The 23,259-nt window shown below is 35.8% G+C and overlaps 1 protein-coding gene across 1 annotated transcript; it reads right to left on the bottom strand.

The window, feature by feature from the left end:
- Positions 1-7,876: 7,876 nt before the first annotated feature.
- LOC121428937 (60S ribosomal protein L5-like) lies at positions 7,877-23,157 on the bottom strand. Its single transcript, XM_041625828.1, has 7 exons — positions 23,075-23,157; positions 15,731-15,916; positions 12,733-12,867; positions 12,237-12,439; positions 10,436-10,613; positions 8,890-8,978; positions 7,877-8,213 (listed from the first exon to the last, which is right to left on the bottom strand). Exons 1-7 carry the CDS (start codon positions 23,075-23,077, stop codon positions 8,120-8,122), a joined length of 888 nt encoding a protein of 295 aa, XP_041481762.1. The 5' UTR covers positions 23,078-23,157; the 3' UTR covers positions 7,877-8,119.
- Positions 23,158-23,259: the final 102 nt, after the last annotated feature.

Raw genomic sequence — 23,259 nt, 5'->3', positions numbered from 1 at the left:
TCCAATTTTGGAACAAATCGCATTTTGCTCATTTTCTGAAAATGTGAATGTGTAACTTTTTTTATTTAAAGAGAAATGCCAGTATTTGCAGTAAACACTGATTTCATGAGAAAGTCTGTAAAACCAGGCTTAATTGTCAGTATATCATTGAGGATCTAGATAACTGAACTTTGTGAAATCTTGAAATCTACGCTGAAAAATATTCACACTGAAGATCACCAACACAGATAAACGCACGTGGGACAGTGTATTATTATTGCTTTGAATGTCGTTCCTGACGCTTGACCCGAATCTTATGCTTATTTGCTAATTTCTAAGCAATTACACAATTTCTTCCAGAATCCTTTGGCACATATTCTTTATTTATACAAACACACTTCGGTGGTCATTTCATTGGATTCTGTATGAACTCATTTCAATATCGTTAGCAAAACTGGCATTTACCTCCAAGGTTCACATTTACCCTAAAAATGATAACAATTTTAAACTCAAAGTCAATGATGATATTCAATTTTCTTCTATTAATAAAAGGATGGAACCATTTCCACAGATTTGAACATACATGTAAGTATTCATACGATGATTTATAACTTTTTACAGTGAGATGTTCCATGTTTCAATATTTACATCACGTCGTACTACATTTTCATTCCAAAATGGGTGGCAGACCAATTATAAGGTATGCGGCAGTCTTTACTATTGAGAAGCCATGAATTGCCATTGAAGTGGGGTCCCAAATTACAAATAAGTTTACAACCTTTTTTTTTTCTCTGCTGTAAGATGGTGGTTGTTACATGAAGTTTATCAATCAAATTTAGTCGGTTATTAGAGATCAATGTGCAATTGCCTGTTTCATATTCAAAATTATTGTATATATTGAAATGTTATTTTGGAAGCCATTGCAAAGCTCAAAGGAAATATATGTTTTGGAAAATTTTTACTTCTTATTGCTATGATGTAAAAATCTTCTTGCAATCAACATAAAAATGCCACTTTTGCCATATTCTAGAAAAGTACCGGTATGTTGCGATGCAAGATTGCATCTTTTGCAATGCAAAGTACATTTCCAGTATACCGTGTTGTACATGTAGGAAAAAACCCGATAAATTCTCATTCTGAATGTAACAACCTTTATTCATCTAACAAATAACCCCCTCCCATTTTCCTTGTAAAATTTTGGCATGCAGTACACTCCCAGCATGTTTTATTTGTAGTGGGATTTATTTGCATCTGGTTACAGGGTTAAGTAACTTTCCAGTGCAATATTCATACAATATACTGGTTGGTATAAAGGTGTTCTAATAGATTAGCACAGCCATTGCGTCATCTAAAGCAATAATTTGTGCCAGTAATGTGAATATTCGTCTTGTTAGAATTCTGTGGCTCAGGAAGTGTGAAGGACGAGCCTATGTGTATGAAGGTATTTTCACCAAAGTCATGTCCAATGGTTTTTGATGGATGTGCGGCATATGCACAGACCTCAAAGATTATCATTTCATTGAAAAAATTTGATCATAATGAGAATTGTGAGTATTGTGTTAATGAAAGGCATGACTGCAATGAATGAACCCAGGGCCCAGTCTTACAAATAGTTGCAATTGATCTGATAATCGCAAATATGAAAAGCTGGCCAAGTCAACATATAGAATGCATGTTTGTTCAAAAAATTATCTAGATATGAATGTATTATCCATACATTCATTGATTTCTTGAAAATTTGGTGTGTTCTTCTTTGATAACAAAAACATTTTGCAAATTTCCTGTAGAAAAATATATGACACTGATGGATTTCCATAGAGTTACGATTGATTGGATCAATCGTAACTTTTTGTAAGATTGAACCCAGATGTAAATGAAGGCATAATCGTACATGAATTGCAGTAAAAGCCATAGCGAAAAACCTTCTCAAGAAGTTATTTAAAAAAACCTGGGCATTTGTTATTAATCATAAGCCTACGTTAATCTAATTAATAGGTATTTTGCAAGGAAATTTTCTGAACTTGTCTAGGATTTTGACTTAAGGGACATTTGAATCACTCATTGCATTTACACTAATCAATTTTTTAACCACAGCAAAGAATTCCCAAGCTTTTATCAAATTAATTTGGAAGATACTCAAAACATTATTTATAATAGTTCATGACATGATTTTTCATTAGATTCACAATTTGAAAGATGTAATGTTTATTTTCTGCATCGTGCATTGTTCTTTCCCCATTGAAGGGATAAGATCTCTGAGCAAGACTCCTGCTAAAAAAAAAACATAGCCAAAGGCAGATCATACATTTGACATACCTAAGTAAGTGTAACTTACAACACCACTTAATGGTTTATATTGTATAAACTGTGTACTTTGTATCAGTCTTTTTTTCTAATCTAATTGACTTACTCATAAAAGTTAATTGAAAAAATGAATGGTGATTGCTTGAAGAAAACACTTTTTCAATTGTCTTCTTTGATATAAATGTGGTGTATCAGAAGAGATGATTATTTTTTTAAGCATTAGAATTTTTCTGGTATAATCTTCTTTGAATTTCTTGTTTTTTCTTTGCTTAATATCTCAGAAAACGCTTTGATAATTGGTGTATGGTAGTCACTTGAATTCTAAATACTGTTGAGAAGATAATTAGGACAAGTAGAGACAACCAGAGTAAAACATACATTACATAATGTCCTCTAATTTTCTTTTTCATAACGTTGATATTTTATTTTAAATGCAGTCAAGTATTAATTGCCTTCATATTACGCTTCCTTGATATTTATATTCTGGTTGTTGGAGATAATATAATAATATAATAATGTGTAATGTCTTTATTGTATGTTCTAGCAATTTTGTACAAAGTATCATGAGTCTTAATTGAATAATAATTGTATTGTATTTTTATTTATTGTATTTTGTTCTTAGAATTAATCCTCTCTGGTAAGTATGACTTCCCCATGATTTGAATATTTTTGAAAAATGGAGGAATAAATTTAATTAGTCTGTGTTGAAGAATGTAATATTTTTACAAATATGGCCATCTTAATCAAAACCCTTATGATAAGTGCACATCATGGATTGTAGTTGATTCAAGACAATATATGAAGCAAGATATTTTATAAAATATATAAATAAAAAAGGATACTATTACAACTAAAACAACTCAATTGAATAAGAAAAGGCATGATTTTGGGGGGATTGATTTCGATAGACAATTTTTGGAAAGACTTTGATAACTCAGGATGATGATTTTTATCTTTCTCACAAAGTTGGTTGATCTATAATTACACCATACAGGTAATTCTTTGGCAGTTGCTAAATGAAAAGCACAACTCATGTTTCAGCTGCAAAGTATGCTTGTACATGTTTAAGAATCTTTTAGTGATCTTTTGTATAGACCTGTGCCAGCTGCACAGAAACATTGTTAGCCTATAAGAGCACTAACAGTAAGCCCAGTTACATCTTTTGGATTCTGAAGTCAAAATATTATTTCAGTGTTTGCACGCAATGCGCTAACAACGTTTCTGTGGGGTCAGTACATATTATTCAAAATGTAGACCTTACAGTCAGATTTCTCTGCAGGTTGAACAGATTTTAGTGGTCCCAATTAATTTGATTCAGGCAAAGGTACCTATAGATAGTTGCCTAAATTGCAGTTGATGTTTAGATATCTGGGCCGTCTTTTAAAATATAGAAATTGCAAACACGTGAATGTACATTTATTTCCTCTTGGCCAAGCTCTTTGTAGGATTAATTTAAAAATTTGCCTAGATGTTCATCATTGAGTCCAATGATTGCCTATTAAAATATATATTATATCATATTTCCATTTCAAAGTTGAATTTTACCCAAGTCTAACAAACTTCTGTTTTTCCAAGAGATTTAGATTTACCCGATTACATTATAGCAGTAGTTTTGTATCCTACAATTCGTAGCTTACTTTATAATCCACCATTTGTAACTTAAAAACAGGGTTATATGTTAGCCAGCCATCTTTTTCAAGACCTTGATAAAAACTGTTTTCAAAAGCACTATGTTGGCAGTGCACAATGCACTTATTCAAAAATTCATGTGCATAGGATGCTATCAGAGGAGGCGCGATAGCTCAGTCGGTAGAGCAGGATTTGTATTCCGGTGACCCGGGTTCGATTCCCACTTGGTGCACTAGTGCCCTTTGGTAAGGCATTAATCCTCAGTACCAGGTCCTTCAGAGAGGACCTTAAGCCGTCGGTCCTCTGGTTGCTTGCTTACAAGCAATCATGCTTTCTTAGCAATCAGGTAAAAAATCACAATCAATAGTGCATACACCCTTCCCCTGCCATAGATGATATATACATGAATTAATATTAAAATTGTAGGTATATGCACCTTGCGTTTTCAGGATTGAACACTAGAAGGTATAGTCAGTGCCAGTAAACTTATTGCTCATGCAGGAGAAAGAAATATCTTGGCTCAAAAGACTTCATCAATTTGTGCAGAACCTGAGAAAATCATTTCACGTCAGCAGTCTAAAGAAGAAAATATAATTTTTAAATATTTACTGCACAATACAGTCAATTAGATAACTGTAACCAAAGAATTCAACATGCGCAGTCGACTCTGTACATTTCGCACTTCAAAGTGTGTTTGTAGGGGGGGGGTGATGGCTTTTCTTATCAAAATTGTTAGTGAATTCATTATCTGACTTTTCATATCCTGATATTCAGATAGTAGCCTAAAAAAAATTACTTCATTTCCATATTTCATGTTTTGCAATGTTCAGTAGCATTGTGTGTAAATGCTCCTGGTAGGCATTTCATAAAGCTGTTAAGTTATGCATGACTTCATACAAGACTGGGGTGTGTTCTTAGTGCCATGTTGGCTACGTAGGGTTATATACTCAGCACAAGAAAAGTTCCCCAGTCAATACAGTCATTCGTTACTTGCAAATGGCTTTATGAAACACCCACCACTCGTTTGTAAATATCAGATGAATATAAGGATTCAATAAAGAAATTTCAAATGTACATTTTTTCATGTTGCATTTAGTTTTGTCTTTAGCGTGGAGTGATAATAAATTTTGGCCTTGTTGACGTACCTTGAATCTCAATTTTGGGTAAATTTTTGTTTTCAAAGACAAATAATCCTAATGGCCCTTAACCCTATCTAGGCCAGGGGGGGGGGCCTCGGAGGCCCCCCCCTCAACAAATTGTGCGATATTTTCGCCGTGCAAAATTTTTTGACCGCACCGCTCGCAGACTTTTTACTTTCAAGTCTTGCGCAACTTTTGAGATCAATTTTGCGTCACCCGGGTATGTGGTTTCGAAATTACGCAACATTATGTAAGTGCATGTCAGACCAAAAATTGCTCAAAAACGTGATTTGATTTGGTGTACAAAGTCAATGCAAATTGTGTTTTCAACCAAAATTCATAAATGCATGATTATTTTTAGTTTTGCTGGTCTAAATGTAATTATTTTATGCTTTTTATGATCACAGAAGAGTCCCCAACAAATTTCATTGAAAAAACAATGAAAAACAAAAGGTCAAAAAACAAAGAAATACATAAGAAATTGCAAAAAAACAATATAATACATAAGAAAATGATTTGATATTGCAATTTTTTTTCATTTACACTTGCTAAGAACAGCACAAAGAGTTTCTATACCAAAAATTAGTAAATTTGGAGGTTTATTTAGGGAGTTAGAGAAAAAAGTATGATTTCGCATACTAATTACGCATAAATTAGCATAATCACGTAATAGCAATTCGCATGAAATAAATTACTATACGATCTTGTAGATTATGTCCCAGGCAACCCGCGTGCCAATTTTCGGCGCGATCACTCGGTCGACAGCCGAGATCTTAGGGGGGGGCCTGGGAGGCCCCCCCGGCCATATGAACTCCCAAAATACCCCGGCCTAGATAGGGTTAATCCCCCTAAAACCATTTTCTGGGTGATAAGTTCGTAACGCGAGAAGCTCATGCAACAATATGTCAATGTCATTTTTCTGTATAGTCCTACACATTTTCCCCTTAATTTTTTTTGGGGGTGAGAAGTTTGTAACACAAGAAGCTCATGCCATATTTCAGTAACTTTTTTTTCTTTCAAGTCTTACAAATTCTTTAAAATTATTTTTGGACCTGCATGATAGTCATGCAATGTTGGGGCAAGAGCTTCTGCCCCCCCCCCCCCCCCCCACATCCCGGCCACTGAAAACGCAAGCACCAATAAAATTTGCACAGGGGTAGTGTGTGATGAATTCTACAAGGCTGCATGGTTTATTTTTCCTAAATGCCAGTATAATTTCATTTGTGCGTAAAATAAAGAATTTCCTCTTTTCAACGAAGGCCCAAAAAATTTTCAATTTAACCCTAAAAGACCGCGGGGGGGGGGGGGGCGGATTCCACCCCCTCTCTACATTCTTAATGACAAATCCGTTTCGCGAAATTCTTTCGACCATGCCGCTCGCTGATTTTACTTTCTAACCTCGCGCAACTTTTTAGATTTTTAGATCAAATTTGCGATTCCCTGGTATGCGATTATGAAACATGTAAGTGCATGTCAGACCCAAAACTGCTCAAAAACGTGAATTCATGTACAAATCCATTGCAAATTGTGTATTTGGCAAAAATTCATCATTATTTCTACTTTAACTGATTAAATTTGATTGTCTTTTTATGATCGAAGTTAAGTCCGCAACAATTTCCATTGAAAAAACAATAAAAAACAAAAAGAAATACATAAGAAATTAAAAAAACAATAAAATACATAAAAAAATTTGAGGTACCAAATATTTGTCAAAGGAAATTTGATTGGGATCCTACTAAGTCTGTCAATAAGAAGTTAGCAGTTTTGAGGCAGTATAATAGTTGATTAGAGCAAAATGTTTTGTCATGAATTAGCATAATTAATTCATTACATTAAAAATCTTATTTCAAAAAATTAACCACACAGCCTTGTAGATTAATTATATTGTACACTACCACACTCGCACGATCGAAGGCCGAGATCTCAATGGGGAAGGGGGGGTGCGGAAACCGCCCCTCTCCCGCTGTGACATGGGTCCAAATAACCCGACTCTTTTAGGGTTAAGATCCTGATCAACTATACTTAAAGAACAAGTCTCCAACAAAAAGTTGATGTGAATATAAAGAGAAAAGTCCAAGCATAACACTAAGATTTTAACAAAATCAGATGTAGAATAAGAAAAGTTGTGACATTTTTAACCATGAATCTCTCGAGGTATTTTGATTCTTGTCATTACCGACCGGGGGGGGGGGGTGGGGGGAGCATTATGGCCCCCCCTTAAGATCTCAGCCGCGTATTGAGCAATCGCAATGAAAATTTGCATGTTGCATGATGGTAGAGAATGACGTAATCTATGCAGTTGCATTGGTAAATTTCACTGAATTCATATATTTTGCTCTGATTCACGAAATAAAGCTCCTAGAATGCTATTTTTTGGTGAAAATATTCTTTATAGCATTCCTAACAATTGTGAATGAAAAAATTCTGGTACCAAGACCGATTTTTTAACATTGTTTTTAAATTTCTTATGTATTTCTTTGTTTTTTACTTTTTGTTTTTTAGATGGAAATCATTCCAGACCTAATTTTGATCATAAACAAGGCAAAATGAATGAAGTTTGATCGGTAAAAGTAGAAATGATACATTTATGAATTTTGGTTAAATACACAATTTGCATTAGATTTGTACATGAAATCACATGAAATTTTTGAGCAATTTGGGGTCTGACATGCACTTACATAATGGTGTGTAATTTTGCAACCACATACTTTTTTAACGAATCACAGTGCTTTGCCTTCCTTTATCATGATCACATTCACTGCATTGACAAATATTCAACCATTTCTACCAATACCTAATAAAAACACAGCACACACGGTTTTAAATACAAGTCATCAATATTTTATTAGCCACTTTATACCGGCCCAATGCCAGTTGCCGATGTTATCACTTCTGTCATAAACGAGTCCATTATTTCATTCATTCATTCATTGTTGGCCAGTATCTACGAGCCCCAGTGATATTGTCCAAAAAGAGTATTTTCATGTGAAGTTCATGTTCATTGTTCATTCCGGAATCGAAGTACTTGATATTGGAGGATGTGAGGGGGAGGAGGATGAGTTGATGACTTAGTCGTGAGACTGGTTGGCGTAAAGGAAGGATGCTTTCTTCTGCCGGACGCGGTCCCTGCGTTGGGCCAGGGTGAGCTTGGCACGGTTCCATCTGAAGCAACAAATCAAGAATTACGATAAAAATAAATCATCATGACATTATCTGAATTAAATACACATATTAAATGTTATATGCACTTGTATCTCAACATATAAAGGTTTGGTCACACCGCCCAAGCGTTGTTGGAGCGGTCGTGGAGCAGAGAGAAAAAATCATCACCGCTTGCTACCATTCACCATTTTCGAGTGTTTGTTTTTTTGCTGGATTTTCCCCCCAATTTTGTGAGAGAAATTCGACCCCCTCTCCCTACCGCTGCACGACCACTCCAACAACGCTCAAAATGTGACCTGGCCTTTACTCTTTACTTCTAATATTAAAATGTACATTTTATCAATTCATGAAAGCATTTCCATCAAGATGATGGCAGAAAATGTGTATCCCAGCTCTAAAATTATTTAACCTGTTAAACACTGTATTGAACTACAATATAAATTTTCCATAGATTCTTGCAAAAGTTACAGGAATGGCACTCGATGAACAAACACCTTCAGCCGCCAAGCTTGAATCAGTAAATATCATACGGTAATTCCAGCTATTTTTTGGCATCTCATCACAAGGTGGATAACACACAGAATAGCAATAAAGGCAACTTCAAGAGATTTTACAGTACCTTCTTTCCCTTCCCCACCTTTTTCCCCAGTTTCTTTTCAGTCTAATTAAAGCTCACCTTTTGGTCTTTCCAGCAAAATCCTTCTTTGGCTTGGCCTCAGGATCGGCCCTGATGGCTTCGTGGGCCTTCTTGTACATAGCTTCAATCTGAGAGTAAAAGTCAGAGGATACAATTCACAATCTGAAAATAACCTATGTTACACACATGCATATTTTAGTCTATCGCCTTGGAATTCACATTCTTCATATTCATCTCTATTGTAACAAAGGGCTTATTATACATTTCATATCTACAAATCTGTACAAGCTATAAACTTCGCATATATGCTTTCATTTGCCAATTTCACATGCAGATAATTCCAATGTAACATTTTTGGCCAAAAAGAAAACACCTCTTAAATGAACATGTCAATAACATTGCTAACATTTGAAAACGTTTATTCATTCAGAAAAGAGACAGCCTATTCTATCTCAAGCATCACTAGAGATACATCCTAAGAACCCTCAGCTGCCAAGTTTGAATCAGTATAGTTCATACGGTAATTCCAGCTATTTATTGGCATATCATCACAGGGTGGATTTCATCAAGTGGGGGTCACATCTTTATCACTTTGAAAGTGAAATTCACAGGATAAAAACAAAGCTTGTAATTTTGTAACTACTAGCATCCTCTCCAGCAGGAGTGTGCATCAGACAAATCACAAAGAAGTGTTGGAAAGAAATATCCTATCGGAGTCACTGATGGCACTACTTCGAAGATTGATCACAAAAAATTCAACAACAGATGGATAGACTATTAGCCAGAGATGTAGTTGAGGCTGTTAAGTTTTTAGTCACAAGGCTAATGGAGCGTTGTGGCCCAGTGGATAAGTCTTCTGACTTTGAAACAGAGGGTCGTGGGTTTGAATCCCAGCCATGGCGTAATTTCCTTCAGTAAGAAATTTATCCACATTGTGCTGCACTCGACCCAGGTGAGGTGAATGGGTACCCGGTAGGATTAATTCCTTGAATGCATGAGCGCTGAAAGGCAGCTCGAGCTAAAGCCGGGGTAATAACAACGCGCCTCGGAATAGAATATTTCTAGATAGATGGCGCTATATAAATGCCTATTATTATTATTAATACACCTTTTCACATAGATTTTGTACATGTGACTCAGGCAGAGGCCGGCAAGATTTGGCCTTGAGGCCGAACCTAACTACATCCCTGCTATTAGCCAACACCTCCACAACTTCTTTCTCAATTCAATCCATCATGGTTTTTTATTTTTTTTTCTTCAAAAAGTAAGCAGCCAATCTTCAGGACCTTCTTCCAAAGACCAAGATTGTTTAAAAACATCTACAGTTGTGCTCGAAAATGAATCCAACCACAAAATGCACTCCTTCATGCAGAGTTGAATGTAGACAACACTACAATGTTTGGCGAAAGCAGCGAAAAAAACTTTACTGAATGTGTAATATTTTATCACCTGACTTCACAATTAAACATCTAAAACATGGTAGAACTCATTTTCTGATGTTCAATAAATTTTGAGCACCACTGTATGTCTCCGATATGAACCTGGATATAAATAAAGCATAGACATTGATGGGTAAGGAACTTACTGTATCAGGTGTGATGTCATTTTTGATGAACTGGGAGAACTGACGTTTGTAAGCCTCGTCATCTTCTTCTTGAAGTTCTTTCATGTAGTCAGCTACGTGACCGCCAAAGATGTACTTCCTGTGGACCTCTGCACTGAACTCACTGCTCTCTGAGTCGTAACCTGGGAAGCGCTTGTTGCTATGAAGGTGACAACACAAAGATGATGAAATTGTCAATAGAGATCAGTTTCTCTGTGCTCTACTTCACATCAGGGCCGTGTTTCATGAAAGGACTTGTCGGACGTTTTATCTGACAAGTCCCATTATATCCGACAGTTACCATAGTAACAGTTCCTCTCAGCCAATCAACATCAGAGAAAGATGTCAGATCTGACAACTTGTCGGATGAAAATGTTGATGAAACACTCCCCAGGAGGGTATTTTACAAAGATAAAACTTAGAGACACACTTAAATGTCTAGTTGCATGTGGTATAAAAGGCATGACCGCATTGGTCTGATCATGTGAAACGGACGCGCACAACTGCTTATTGATCAATAAGATTGTGTGTTGCATATCATGTAGTACGTGTCGGCATGTAAGTGTGACTGTAAAGTCATACTTAAATCTTTGTGATGGATGTTCCTTACTTGGCCCTGCAGACCTTGGTACGGTTTATCCATAAGCTGTTCTCAGATATTATAATTGATTAGTAACTATGCCTCGGTCAAATATTGAGACCATAGCAATCTTTACATGTACCAGTATAATCTTGTCATGAAATTGCCTTGATTTCTGCAAATATTACACTCATGCAAGGATTATGTAGGATGGGTATTTTAGCATTTTCCTATCTTGTTCAATTTCAATCATGTTTTAAGTCACCCTCAGCCGCCAAGCTTGAATCAGTAATTATCATACGGTAATTCCAGCTATTTTTTGGCATCTCATCAATGGGTGTACTTGGCATCTAACAAGTTCTCAAATATCATAAGCTGCTTACAAGAAACCCTATTCTCGCAATACCTCGATGGGGGGGGGGGGGGGCTATGGCTAGCAGCTGACTGAGTACAATATTTGTTTTCTATTTGAAGTATAATAATTTTATTACTTTGACTTAGAATTCCATTCATTCATCCATGTTAATAAGACTGTAAAGGCCACCTCACACCTTACGACTGTTCGCGATCCGATTTTGGAACAAATTGCATTTTGCTCATTTTCTGAAAAATTGAATCGAACATATCATTTTATTTGAGGTTAAAATTGAAAGAATACTAATATAACCATTTTGAAAGATTACAAGCCTTTATTTTAGAGTAAAGGCCAAATTAGTTTAAAATCGAAGGCAATCGTACGACTGCTATGACGTCATTACAACTAGATATTAAATTCGCTTTTATTCTAAGGATGATAGCACAGTCACAGATTTGAACACAGGTATTCGTATGATGATTTAGAACATTACACAGTAAGACATTCCAAGTCTCAATATTAGCATCAAATTCTACATTTTATTCTGAAATCGGATCGCAGACCAATCGTAAGGTGTGTGGTGGCCTTAAGAGATCTTTTTTTCCAAAAGAATTTTTAAGTGGCCTTGTGACCTTACTTGTATTAATATTAGCAAGAGGACCTGCAATAAGTGACTTTCAATTTCCTTGGCCATTCCCTCTTAATTCCCTATTCCACCTCAATGTGTTGCCTGCCTTGCTGGCAAATAAGTTTTGTAACAAACAAAGGCCAGCATACAAAGGGAAGAGAGCAAACCAACATGCACGTATTGCCAAGATAAATGTCAATGGACTTCATGTATACCTTACCTGTGAGGGATCTCCAGACCACCGTCAACGGCACCTTTGAGTGCTCCAAACACCTTGGCACCGGTGCTGGTTCTGGCAAGACCAACGTCCAAGAAGCACCGGAAGGCACCGGCCTTGCCCTCCTCTGACTCTACCAAGTAGTCATCACCATCTGGCTCCGTCTGACCCTCGTAGATACTGTCCAAGTTGAACTTCTTCAGAATCTGTTCAATGGAACAAGATACAATTCATGGCAGACTCAATTCTGTAAAAATATTTCCTACGTTTCAGAGTGGGTAGGTTTTCAATATCATTTCGTGAAAAGGTACAACTAAAAGTCAACAGACTAACATATCAATTGCACATACTTTTGTTTTATCAGCTTAAGCATCTAACACAATTGGAGAGGATTTGACCACAGATTTTGTAGAGTTAAAATGTGGTGCTTACAGAAAACTATAAGTAGTTAATTATTGCCTTGGTCATATTTCCGATGGGGTAAAGAACAGCTACTTACCCTGCGAGCCAGGAGCAGTCCTGTGCAGTACGCTGCAGCATAGTTGGTCAGCCCGACCTTGACACCATAGCGGGGGAGTTCATGAGCGTATGCAGCGCATACAATCATGTCTCCCTCCAACTTGGCGTACGCTATCTGTAATAGAAACAGCAAACAGCGAAAAGTTTAACTTTTTACACAAGCTACAAAGCAATTATGAATTCAAACCCACTTTATGGGTTCACCAACTTCCAACTAAACCCTTTGAAAAATGCTGATGGGAGCTTCATTACAGGGATTGAATTTTGACCAAACTTGATTAGTATTTTTTGGGTCATAAGAGAAAAGCTCAACAAAATTCTGGAATTCTAAGCAAAACACACAAAAATGTATCAATTTGGAGCAAATTGAGATGCGATGACAGGACAATTAGTCCTTGCATTTATAAGAAATCACTGCGAGTCAGAACTTAGGGATATTATATCATGAATCTATGATCCAAGGAAAAAGAGCGTACAAGAGTAAAAAAAAAACAGTCCAGCAGAAAAAACGAAAGAGCTTGATTTTCTTAGTGCATGAATCCAGTTACCATTCTAAATCATATCTATTTTTTCATGGCATTTCATCAAGGGGTATATTTTTGCAAGTATTAATTCTAAAATCTTATAAAGCTCCTTTCAATCAGTTGACTGAAGCCAAACATAGCAAAAATAAATAAAAAAGCAGAGTGGCTGATAGAGCTGTAAGATATGAATTGAAACTTCAATGGGTAAATGATATTGAGTAGATGATATATAAGAAAATAGTTCGCCTATTATGAATTTGCCTTCTGAATGCTAAAATATTGTCCAGGGGGCGTTTCACAAAGATTTAAGTATGACTTATGTCGCACTTAAATGCCGACACATACACAAAATGCAACGCGCGATTTTATTGATAAATACCCAGTAGTGCGCCGTCCTCAAGACACAATCTGACCAATACGATCAAGCCTTCAATACCGTACGTAACTCGGTATTTAAGTTCGACTCTAAGTCATACTTAAATCTTTGTGAAACACCCCCCAGGTCAAACACAATTTTCTACACTAGAACATACATTACATATAATCTACCTCTGTAACATGCAACCTAAAGTACCTCATAAAAGTTGAGGTTAAGGATTAGCGCAGTCTTATTTCTTCAAACCATAAACTCTTTGCATAAAATTATGTGGAAGGAGGAAAGCTGGTAAAAAAGAAAAAATTGGTTTGCAGAGAAACAGTGGATGTAACTTTGGTCATAGTACATATTTAAAGGCAAAGTAAATGATTTTCATACTATCAAAATAGGGTAGCAAGGCAACAAAAAAAAATTACATAGGGGCTCAGGGCAGTTTCAACCCCGCAATGCTCAAAAAGAGCCCCGGAAATTCCCATTTCACTGCATTTTTATTTCAAGCTTAAATCCAAGATTGCAATTTAGGCAATCTTGTTGTGAAAAGTAGCCTCTGAAAATAAATGTTTAAAAAACTGCCTGCCTTTTGTTTTTCTTTGTTTTTTTCACCAGATTTATTGCACAACCTTTTTGAAGCATAAATATGCTAACAAGTGGAATGCCTCTGGCCGTCTCACCTGCGTCACGCGGTTCAATATAGCAGCAGTGCTGACTATGAATACTACTCTAACTCGCACAAGATGTTCAGTGATACATGGTTACTCTTATGTCCAAGTTTAATGAACTAGACCACTTTTTATGAACTAGACCAATAAACTTACAGAGATATGATGGTTATTCAACAAAAAACCCCAACATGGCCAAAGTTCATTGACCTTACATGACCTTTGACCTTGATCATGTGACCTGAAACTCGCACAGGATGTTCAGTGATACTTGATTACTCTTATGTACAAGTTTCATGAATCAGATCCATAAACATTCAAAGTTATGATGGTAATTCAACAGATACACCCAATTCGGCCAAAGTTCATTGACCTTTGACCTTGGTCATGTGACCTGAAATGAGCACAGGATGTTCAGTGATACTTGATTACTCTAATGTCCAAGTTCAATGAACTAGACCAATAAACTTTCAAAGTTATGATGGTAATTCAACAGATACCCCCGATTCGGCCAAAGTTCATTGACCCTAAATGACCTTTGACCTTAATCATGAGACCTGAAACTTGCACAAAATGTTCAGTGATGCTTGATTACTATTATGTCCAAGTTTCATTAATCAGATCCATAAACTTTCAAAGTTATGATGGGAATTCAACAGATATCCCCAATTCGGCCAAAGTTCATTGACCCTAAATGACCTTTGACCTTGGTCATGTGACGTGAAACTCATGCAGGATGTTCAGTGATACTTGATTAACCTTATGTCCAAGTTTCATGAACTAGGTCCATATATTTTCTAAGTTATGATGACATTTCAAAAACTTAACCTCAGGTTAAGATTTCGATGTTGATTCCTCCAACATGGTCTAAGTTCATTGACCCTAAATGACCTTTGACCTTGGTCATGTGACATGAAACTCTAATGGATGTTCAGTAATACTTGATTAACCTTATGGCCAAGTTTTATGAACTAGGTCCATATACTTTCTAAGTTATGACATCATTTCAAAAACTTAACCTCAGGTTAAGATTTGATGTTGACGCCGCCGCCGTCGTCGGAAAAGCGGCGCCTATAGTCTCACTTTGCTTCGCAGGTGAGACAAAAACCAATCGATTTCAGCTGTTTAGAGTAAAAATAATCATATTTTTATGAATAAGATGAGAAAACTCAATTTGCATTGACTTTGTACACAAAATCAGGTTTTGGAACAATTTTGGTCTGACATGCACTTAGGAAATGTTGCGTTATTTCGGAACCGCGTACCCAGGTGTCGTAAATTTGGTCTCAAAAGATGTGCGAGACTTAAAAGTATAAACTCTGTGAGTGGCACGGTAAAAAAGTTTCGTGCGGCGGAATGATCGCAGAAAATAATGAGGGGGGGGAGGGTTCATTTAGGGTTAAAACATGCTATGTGTACCTGACATGTGATATTCTTGTTGGTGAAGCGAACAATCATGCGATACTTGGGGGTGTTGTACTTGTTCTTGTCTTGTACAACTAAGAAGCGGCGAGCCTGGTAGTCGGTCCTGCCTTCACGGCGACGCCTGAACTTGACCTGGTACCGCTTGAAGTACGCTTTGTTCTTCACAACTTTCACGAACCCCTGTGCATGAAATAATGTAGTAGAAAATTTTAGACAATTTGTAAGAAACAATATGAAAAGAAATCAAAGTCCATTTCCCCAAATCAAGAGGAATTTGATCAATGCAGAAAAGTAAACAATTTTTAAAATTCAGGTAATTTTTCACATTTCTCATATAGTCTAATAATGGTACATTAATAATGAAATAATGTAGTAGAAAATTTTAGACAATTTGTAAGAAACAATATGAAAAGAAATCAAAGTCCATTTCCCCAAATCAAGAGGAATTTGATCAATGCAGAAAAGTAAACAATTTTTAAAATTCAGGTAATTTTTCACATTTCTCATATAGTCTAATAATGGTACACTCCTACTTTGTGTAGCAATGCTCTATCTAATACAAGCATTTCATTGTCATTTAAACTTGAAATACCTTAATTATCCAATCTAACCTATTGCAATCTACTTATTGCTGGGAGTAGACTCATCTTTGAATGTCAATTTTATCAATATAATTTCCATAATGCTAATGAAATTTAACCCTGTTTTGGATGGTACCATGACCTAGTATTTTTCCTCATTCTTTTACATTACAGCTTTGCCTAATTGTCATTATGAAGTGAGAAATTTGTGCCAAGCAGAAACTCATTTTCCAATAGAACAAATCCATGGGATAAGGCAATTTAAACACAATCTCAATCTTTATTTCTGGTTGGCATTCCAGCTTTTTCTAATCTTATATAAAAAGAGGCCCTTGAATTTTCTTGCCCTAGATCTCTTAAACGTGCCTCCAACTAAGGTAGCCCCCCCATATGGTCAAAATTAACAAACAAATTAGTCTTTAAGGCCTCTTTTCTCAAAGAGGCTTCAATATAATTGTACCATGGTACAACAAAACAATGAACTGTGTAGATTTGGTGTGCACAATAATGCTTATTTCATCATGTTAAAAAACCTTGTTACAAATGCATGCTTTTGACAAAGGACACTAAATTATACTTAAAGTGCGATAAAACTGAAAAAAAAAATGCAAAAAAAATAGTAAAACAAACATCGGATGGTTCCAAACCCACAATAGGAGGGACGGAGGGACCAGCACTGGCTGGGGACTTGCACGCATGAGATACATTCAACATACCTGCCATTGAACTGCACACACAGTAGATCCAGGTTACTGCTCATAACTTATTCCAAGGGTAAAATCCATGATTTTGACTTCTGACCCTTGCGAATGGACTCAAAACGATCGATGACCCCAAAAAAAATTTGCAAGGGGATAGTGATTTCTGCCAGAAATATCGCCACCGAGATTGATTACTCATAATTAGAGAGGGTCATCAGACTCATTGGAAGTCAAAATCATGGATTTTATCCCTTGATTTAACAACTGGAATATTTTTTTGAGCAGTAACTTGGATCTATGTGTGTGCAGTGCAACAGCAGGTATGTTCATGTATCTTATGCATGCAAGTCCCCTGCCAGTGCGTCCCTGTAATATGGGGAGGGTGTTGAAGTAATTTTCGTCCGATATTTGGACGTTGGAAGTACCGTTCGATGTTTGGGAACTTTACCCTAGTACCATCAGTCCTTTTTACATATGTATGGATTACATGGTTTGTGCAAAATAATTACAGGATGAGAAAAACCCAATTTAAAGAGAAATGTCAATAGTTGAAGTAAACACTGATTTCATGAGAAAGTCTTTAAAACCAGGTTTAATTGTCAGAATATTGAGGATCTAGATCTGGCACAGTTAAATAAACTGCACTTTGTGAAATCTTGAAATCTACGCTGAAAAATGTTCACACTGGAGATCACTAACACAGATAGGCACACGTGGGACAGTGTATTATCATTGCTGGAATAAAAAAAAATAAAGCCCCGACGGAAGTGACTGAATCTGCACTTATTTTGTCTATTTCTCAGCACAATTTCTTCCAGAATCCTTTGGCACATATTTTTTGTTTTAACAGACATTTGGGTGGTCATTATATTAGATTTTGTCAAAAGTCATTTTGAGATCGTTACCAAAACTGGAATTTATCTTTAAGCGCCCGCATACCAGCAGATACTCTACACAAGATTTTTATTTGATTCAATGATTGTATTTTATTTTGGTCCAATGATGCCAAGTGTCCGATGTTTTGTTTTATGGTACAACTAACCAAGGCTATAAGTATAAGTTATAACACAGGACTTCATGTGCAGTCTAGTCTAAACCAAAACATCTGCTCATTTGTTTTGGGCTACATTTTAGGCCCTACTACAAAAAGACTATGTTAAACTTAAGTTTAGTTTGGCTCAATTGAAAAGGAACAGAAAAACATTTTAAAAAACATAAGAAAATAGAAAACAGGGATTTTTTTTTCTCAGCTGTGAGTTAGAAAAAAAAAAATATTGCAATTAAAATTCATGAAACTTGAAGTAGACAATGAACATTAACATTTGTTTAAATGTTGGGCATAATTTCCTTTTCAGGGAAAGACATTGTTTAACCCTTAAAGAACTGGTACTTTTCAGGACAATAAACAGGACAAATGACAGCACATTTTCAATCCATTATACATTCACCATTTATTGACCGATATTCATGTACAATGTATCAAATTAAAGGTCAAACTTCAAAAATTATTTTGATGTATTTTTTTCATAAATTTGATATTAATTTATGCTAATTCTACGCTCATTAATATTCATATTTGTACATGAAAACATTGAAAAAATAATAAATTTGATTTTTGAATCACTATTTCATACATTTATCCTCATGGTATAGTCATAAAACTTCATTTATTATGAATATGTGTATCACAAAATAATATCAATAAAAAAAAATCAGATTCTGAACCCTAATTAATATGTAAAAACAATTATTATTGAAAATCGTTAATTTACATGAATTTTATATAAATATGAACTCTAGCAATAAAGATACATATTTGGCCCCTTTTCATACTTGTATGTGCAATGTTCTTGCAGACACAACAACAGGGAATGGAAATGATTCAATTTCCTGTTTCTAATCATCAAAGGATTATTCCATATGCAAATTATATGCTAAAATGTCATGAATATTTATATCCGGAAAACAAAGAAATACATAAGAAATTCTTGTTATGAGTAATTTCCATCCCTGAAAAGTATTACAAATTTTTTAAGGTAGTTATATGAAATATAGGAAATGTTTCTTCACATCTTTATAATTTTCTTGTGGCTTTTTTGCCAAGAAATTAATGATAACAATAGAATTAGAAATCAACAATCAAAACATGTGAAATGAAGTGACATACACGACGAGGCACTAATATTATAAATTATATGATATAAATTGATTAACATTTATTTTCTCAGCTATCTGCAATACAAAGAATTACATGATTGATATACAATACTCAAAAGTGTTTAGGAATGGATCATCTTGGATTATAAGGCAAAAAATAAAAAATAATAATCATATTGAAATATAAACAAATAAATTACATTACTTACCTCGCGAGACAGCTTACCATTGACAAGTTTGCTACCTGGAAGTTGATTATTTGCGAAAAGATGAATACTCTGGGTTTGTATGGAATTCAAAGAAACAGTTACCCTTTACACATAGATAAATTCCACATTTATAACATTTTATAGATAATTTTTTTGCATTACTGCTTCCCTTATCACCCTTCATGTAACATACTTTACAAGTCCTACGATGACCTTCTGGACAATCTACTGGAAGATGCTGTGGTAAATCTGTATCTACCCTAACCTCAGGAACAGGAGCTACTGCTGGTTTATATAATGGCACTGGATCCCCTTTTTTTATGTTACCTAGCTGCATCAATAATTCTTCTCTAAATTGCCTTTGACTATACCCTTTTATCCTTTTGTACCCTTCAACCTTCGCATGTTTTTCTTTCATCTCCATGAACAAGATGTATGAGTTAACTACAGCGATATCTAATAAATGAAAGAACAGGGTTTTCCAGTACTTATTAGTTTTCCTAAGAATGTTATAATTTCCTATCAGCTGATCAGATCGATCAACACCACCCATGTATTTATTGTAGTCCTCAATTGCAGAAGGTTGTTTTACATCCACCTTTTTATGCTCCCCATCCTTACGCGTACTCCTTTTACATGTTGTTTGATCATGCCCAGCATGGAAGGTTGACATTACACTAACAGTTTAACTACAACATCATCATCCCTGGTCCATCTCATTTCCCCCCTTTCTGCATTCTTGTCCCATTCCTTAGTTGTTTCCTTGAACTCTTTTGGGAACCCCTTCCTGTTCGCTCGTACTGTACCACATGCATATATCTGTTTTTCCTTCAAGGCCCTAAGCAATGGTGTGGATGTGTAAAAATTATCAATATATAATTTGTAACCCTGGTTAAAAAGATCTTCACAAAGAGTCATTACAACATCAAAACCTAACCCATGTTTACTTTTTGTTGTCCTCGAACGTCCAACGTATACATCAAAATCATAAGTATAGGCGTTCGTTGAATCGGCGAGAACCCACAATTTGAACCCCCATTTAGTCGGTTTGTCCCTTATGTATTGAATAAACCCAAAACGCCCTTTTGACCTCACCATTCTTTCATCAATGCTTACATGTTGCCGAGGATGATAAAGTTCCTTACATACTTTCTTCATGTGATTCATTAGAAATTTAACTTTACGCAATGGGTCGGTTTCTTCTTCATTGTTTGGGTCAGAGATTTTCAGAAAACTAAGGATCCCCTTTAGCCTATCTCTGGATAAGAATGCCCGTGCCCAAGCACCATGATATGGAGGGTTGGTGCCATAATAAGAATCTAAATCAGGAAATCTACAAAGTCCCATGTATATAAGGAGACCACAGAGTTTTTCCAGCTCTTCCACAACAACAGGCTTCCACCCGCCACTTGACATAGCATACGATTGTCGATCGTTGATATGCTGCCTCGCGTACTCATTCGTAAAGTCACACAGCTGCCGTAGAACTTCCGTCGTGAAAAATAGATAAAAAAAATCTATAGCCCTGGTCATTGTGGAGACAGATCTTCGGGTCCTGATGCTTTGTAGAATGATGCCAGCTTTCTCCTTTGGATTGAAGTTAGTCCTTGGTGCCTTGGTGTCCTTATCGTCGTATCCCTTACACTTCAAAGTAGACTTGCGGGTTCTGAGGTAAAAATAAATAAATTTTATCAGTTATTTTTTCATGATTTATTTAGAGCAGCAGAAAAATAAATTTTGATAAATAACCTAGGAAGTAAAAATAATTATAATAAAATGTAATTGATCTATAGAGAGAAAGAGAGGTCTAAAACAAGTCAGCTGATTTCGACAAAGAAAAAAGGGGAAAAAATTAAAAATAAAAAACATTCTTCTCAAAAAGAAAATAACCCTTACATGTTTTGGCATTTATAAATGCAAATCTGTGGATGAATAAAAAATAATTGGAGAGTAAAAGCTACAGGCCTACAAAAAAAACAAATAAAAACAGTGGCAAATATTTTTTAGATCGTTATAGATAGGCCTAGACCCTATTTATTCCCAACAAAGCTGGGGGGGGGGGGGGTAAATCAAATTGGGGTTGGGTCTATGTACTGTTTGATATATAATTTGATAATTCGATAACATTATCATCAAGAATAGGATAAAATTATTATATATTTCAAACATTAGAAACGAGACTGGAATTAGAAATCATTTATTTCCAACCCAAATGTGCATCAAACCAAAATTCAAACGTAAACATGTAGCTAAGCAACAAACCGGAAGTCAAAGGCATTTAAATTTACGGCACTTCCGGTGTCGGTTTTTCATAGAATTTAGGTTCAAAACATCAATATAAATTATCACATGTCAAAATTATTCATGTTATAACAATTTTTCACGGAATTATCGAAACAGGAATTCAAAAACTGAAAATTTGAAGCTAAAAAATGGCAAAATACGTACCGTTTTGAACCACCTGGCTGTGATGTCTCACTCGCACAGTCAGTTGCACGACTTCGCTTACGGCTGGTCCGTGCAGTCGAAGTTGATGGCCTGTCTTTGTTGAGTGAAAATTCACTAAATTCACTGACATCTGACAAAATTTCTTCCGATAACGAGTCAGATATACTAAAATCTTCGTCCGAATCCAATACAGATGAGATATCCCTTTCGTAATTAGCCATTCTGAGCAATTTTCGGGGCGTACGTCGTCTTCGAATCTGGCTATAATGCATACGAGAATGCAGTGATTTTGCACACGCATGCAACGTCATCATCGATCGGAATCGATGCGCACTCCTCATTGGTGTGTCGGAGAAAAACTCTCCGATGGTTGCCGAAGTTTTCCGATTATTTCCTTATTTGGTATGGCTAGAAAGCTGAATGAATAATCTTTCGAATGGTAGCAAGCTCAGCCCTGTACGATTTACTACAGCTACGCTATGAGCGGGGGAAGTTCGTTTACATGTTTTACCGGTCATATTGACCGGTAAACGCTGGTTCCGTTCTGTGACTGTGAGGGTTAATGTTGATTTCATTTTGAGTAGACCTAGGCATTTCATTAAAATAAATATGGAGAAATTCAGGGCCTAGGCCTAATCCACCTTCCCCATCATCCACACACAAAACAAATGGGATTTTGACCCAGGTCAGCACATCAAGAAAAAAAAGGTCAGGAATGTAGCTGAATAGCAATTAGCTGCAATTATTTTATAGCAAAGCATTTTTTGGGCCAAAAGTCAAAACAAGTCTCCAGACAGTCAGAATTGCTCTGTAATTGAAATTAATGATTTCACCCAGAAGGCCAGCTTGTGATGGGCGCCCTCAACGACCACTAATTAACAAATGCAATTTCTGCATGTCACCCATTCAGAAATGCAATGGGTCACATTTTTTAAAAAACCAGTAATGTCAACATGTCACAACAGACAACACATGCTAGATATCGCTCATGATCGTGCTCGATAAAACAATAATCCTACGCAAATCATTTATCAGACTGGCAAATTGCACTACCACACTCTCGACCAACTTGAACATACATAAAACGTGTAGCACACACGGATATTACATGGAGACAAGCTCATTAAAATCGAGTCAAATCGCGTCTTTAATACTGCAATCGCCAGGTCAAGGCAGGATATTCATATATTTCATTGAATTTCGATTCATATGAATACTACAGTTTGCATCTAACTAAATTACCATTATTGAAATATTGCCCTGATTTCAGGGTCTTTTTCGATAGCATCGGCTAAGGGCTGATCTTCGAGGGGAAAAGGCCGTTTTAAGGTGTTTAAATTTTATTTCTACATTTATTGATTAAGGATGCTCTTCAATTCAATAATTATTTTTTAAAAATACCTGAATACAATTTAATATATTTTTGG

The sequence above is a fragment of the Lytechinus variegatus genome, chromosome 15, assembly GCF_018143015.1.
Source record: "Lytechinus variegatus isolate NC3 chromosome 15, Lvar_3.0, whole genome shotgun sequence".
Classification (NCBI taxonomy): Eukaryota; Metazoa; Echinodermata; class Echinoidea; order Temnopleuroida; family Toxopneustidae; genus Lytechinus; species Lytechinus variegatus.
This window is presented reverse-complemented; position numbering and strand designations above follow the sequence as displayed.

Bases quoted from the DNA above. Each gene is read 5' to 3' on its own strand.
- LOC121428937 (XM_041625828.1), bottom strand. The intron at 8,979-10,435 runs GTAAGTTCCTTA...TTTTACTCTCAG, and splicing joins ATGACATCACACCTGATACA to ATTGAAGCTATGTACAAGAA. The intron at 8,214-8,889 runs GTGAGCTTTAAT...TTGTTGCTTCAG, and splicing joins TTTGCTGGAAAGACCAAAAG to ATGGAACCGTGCCAAGCTCA.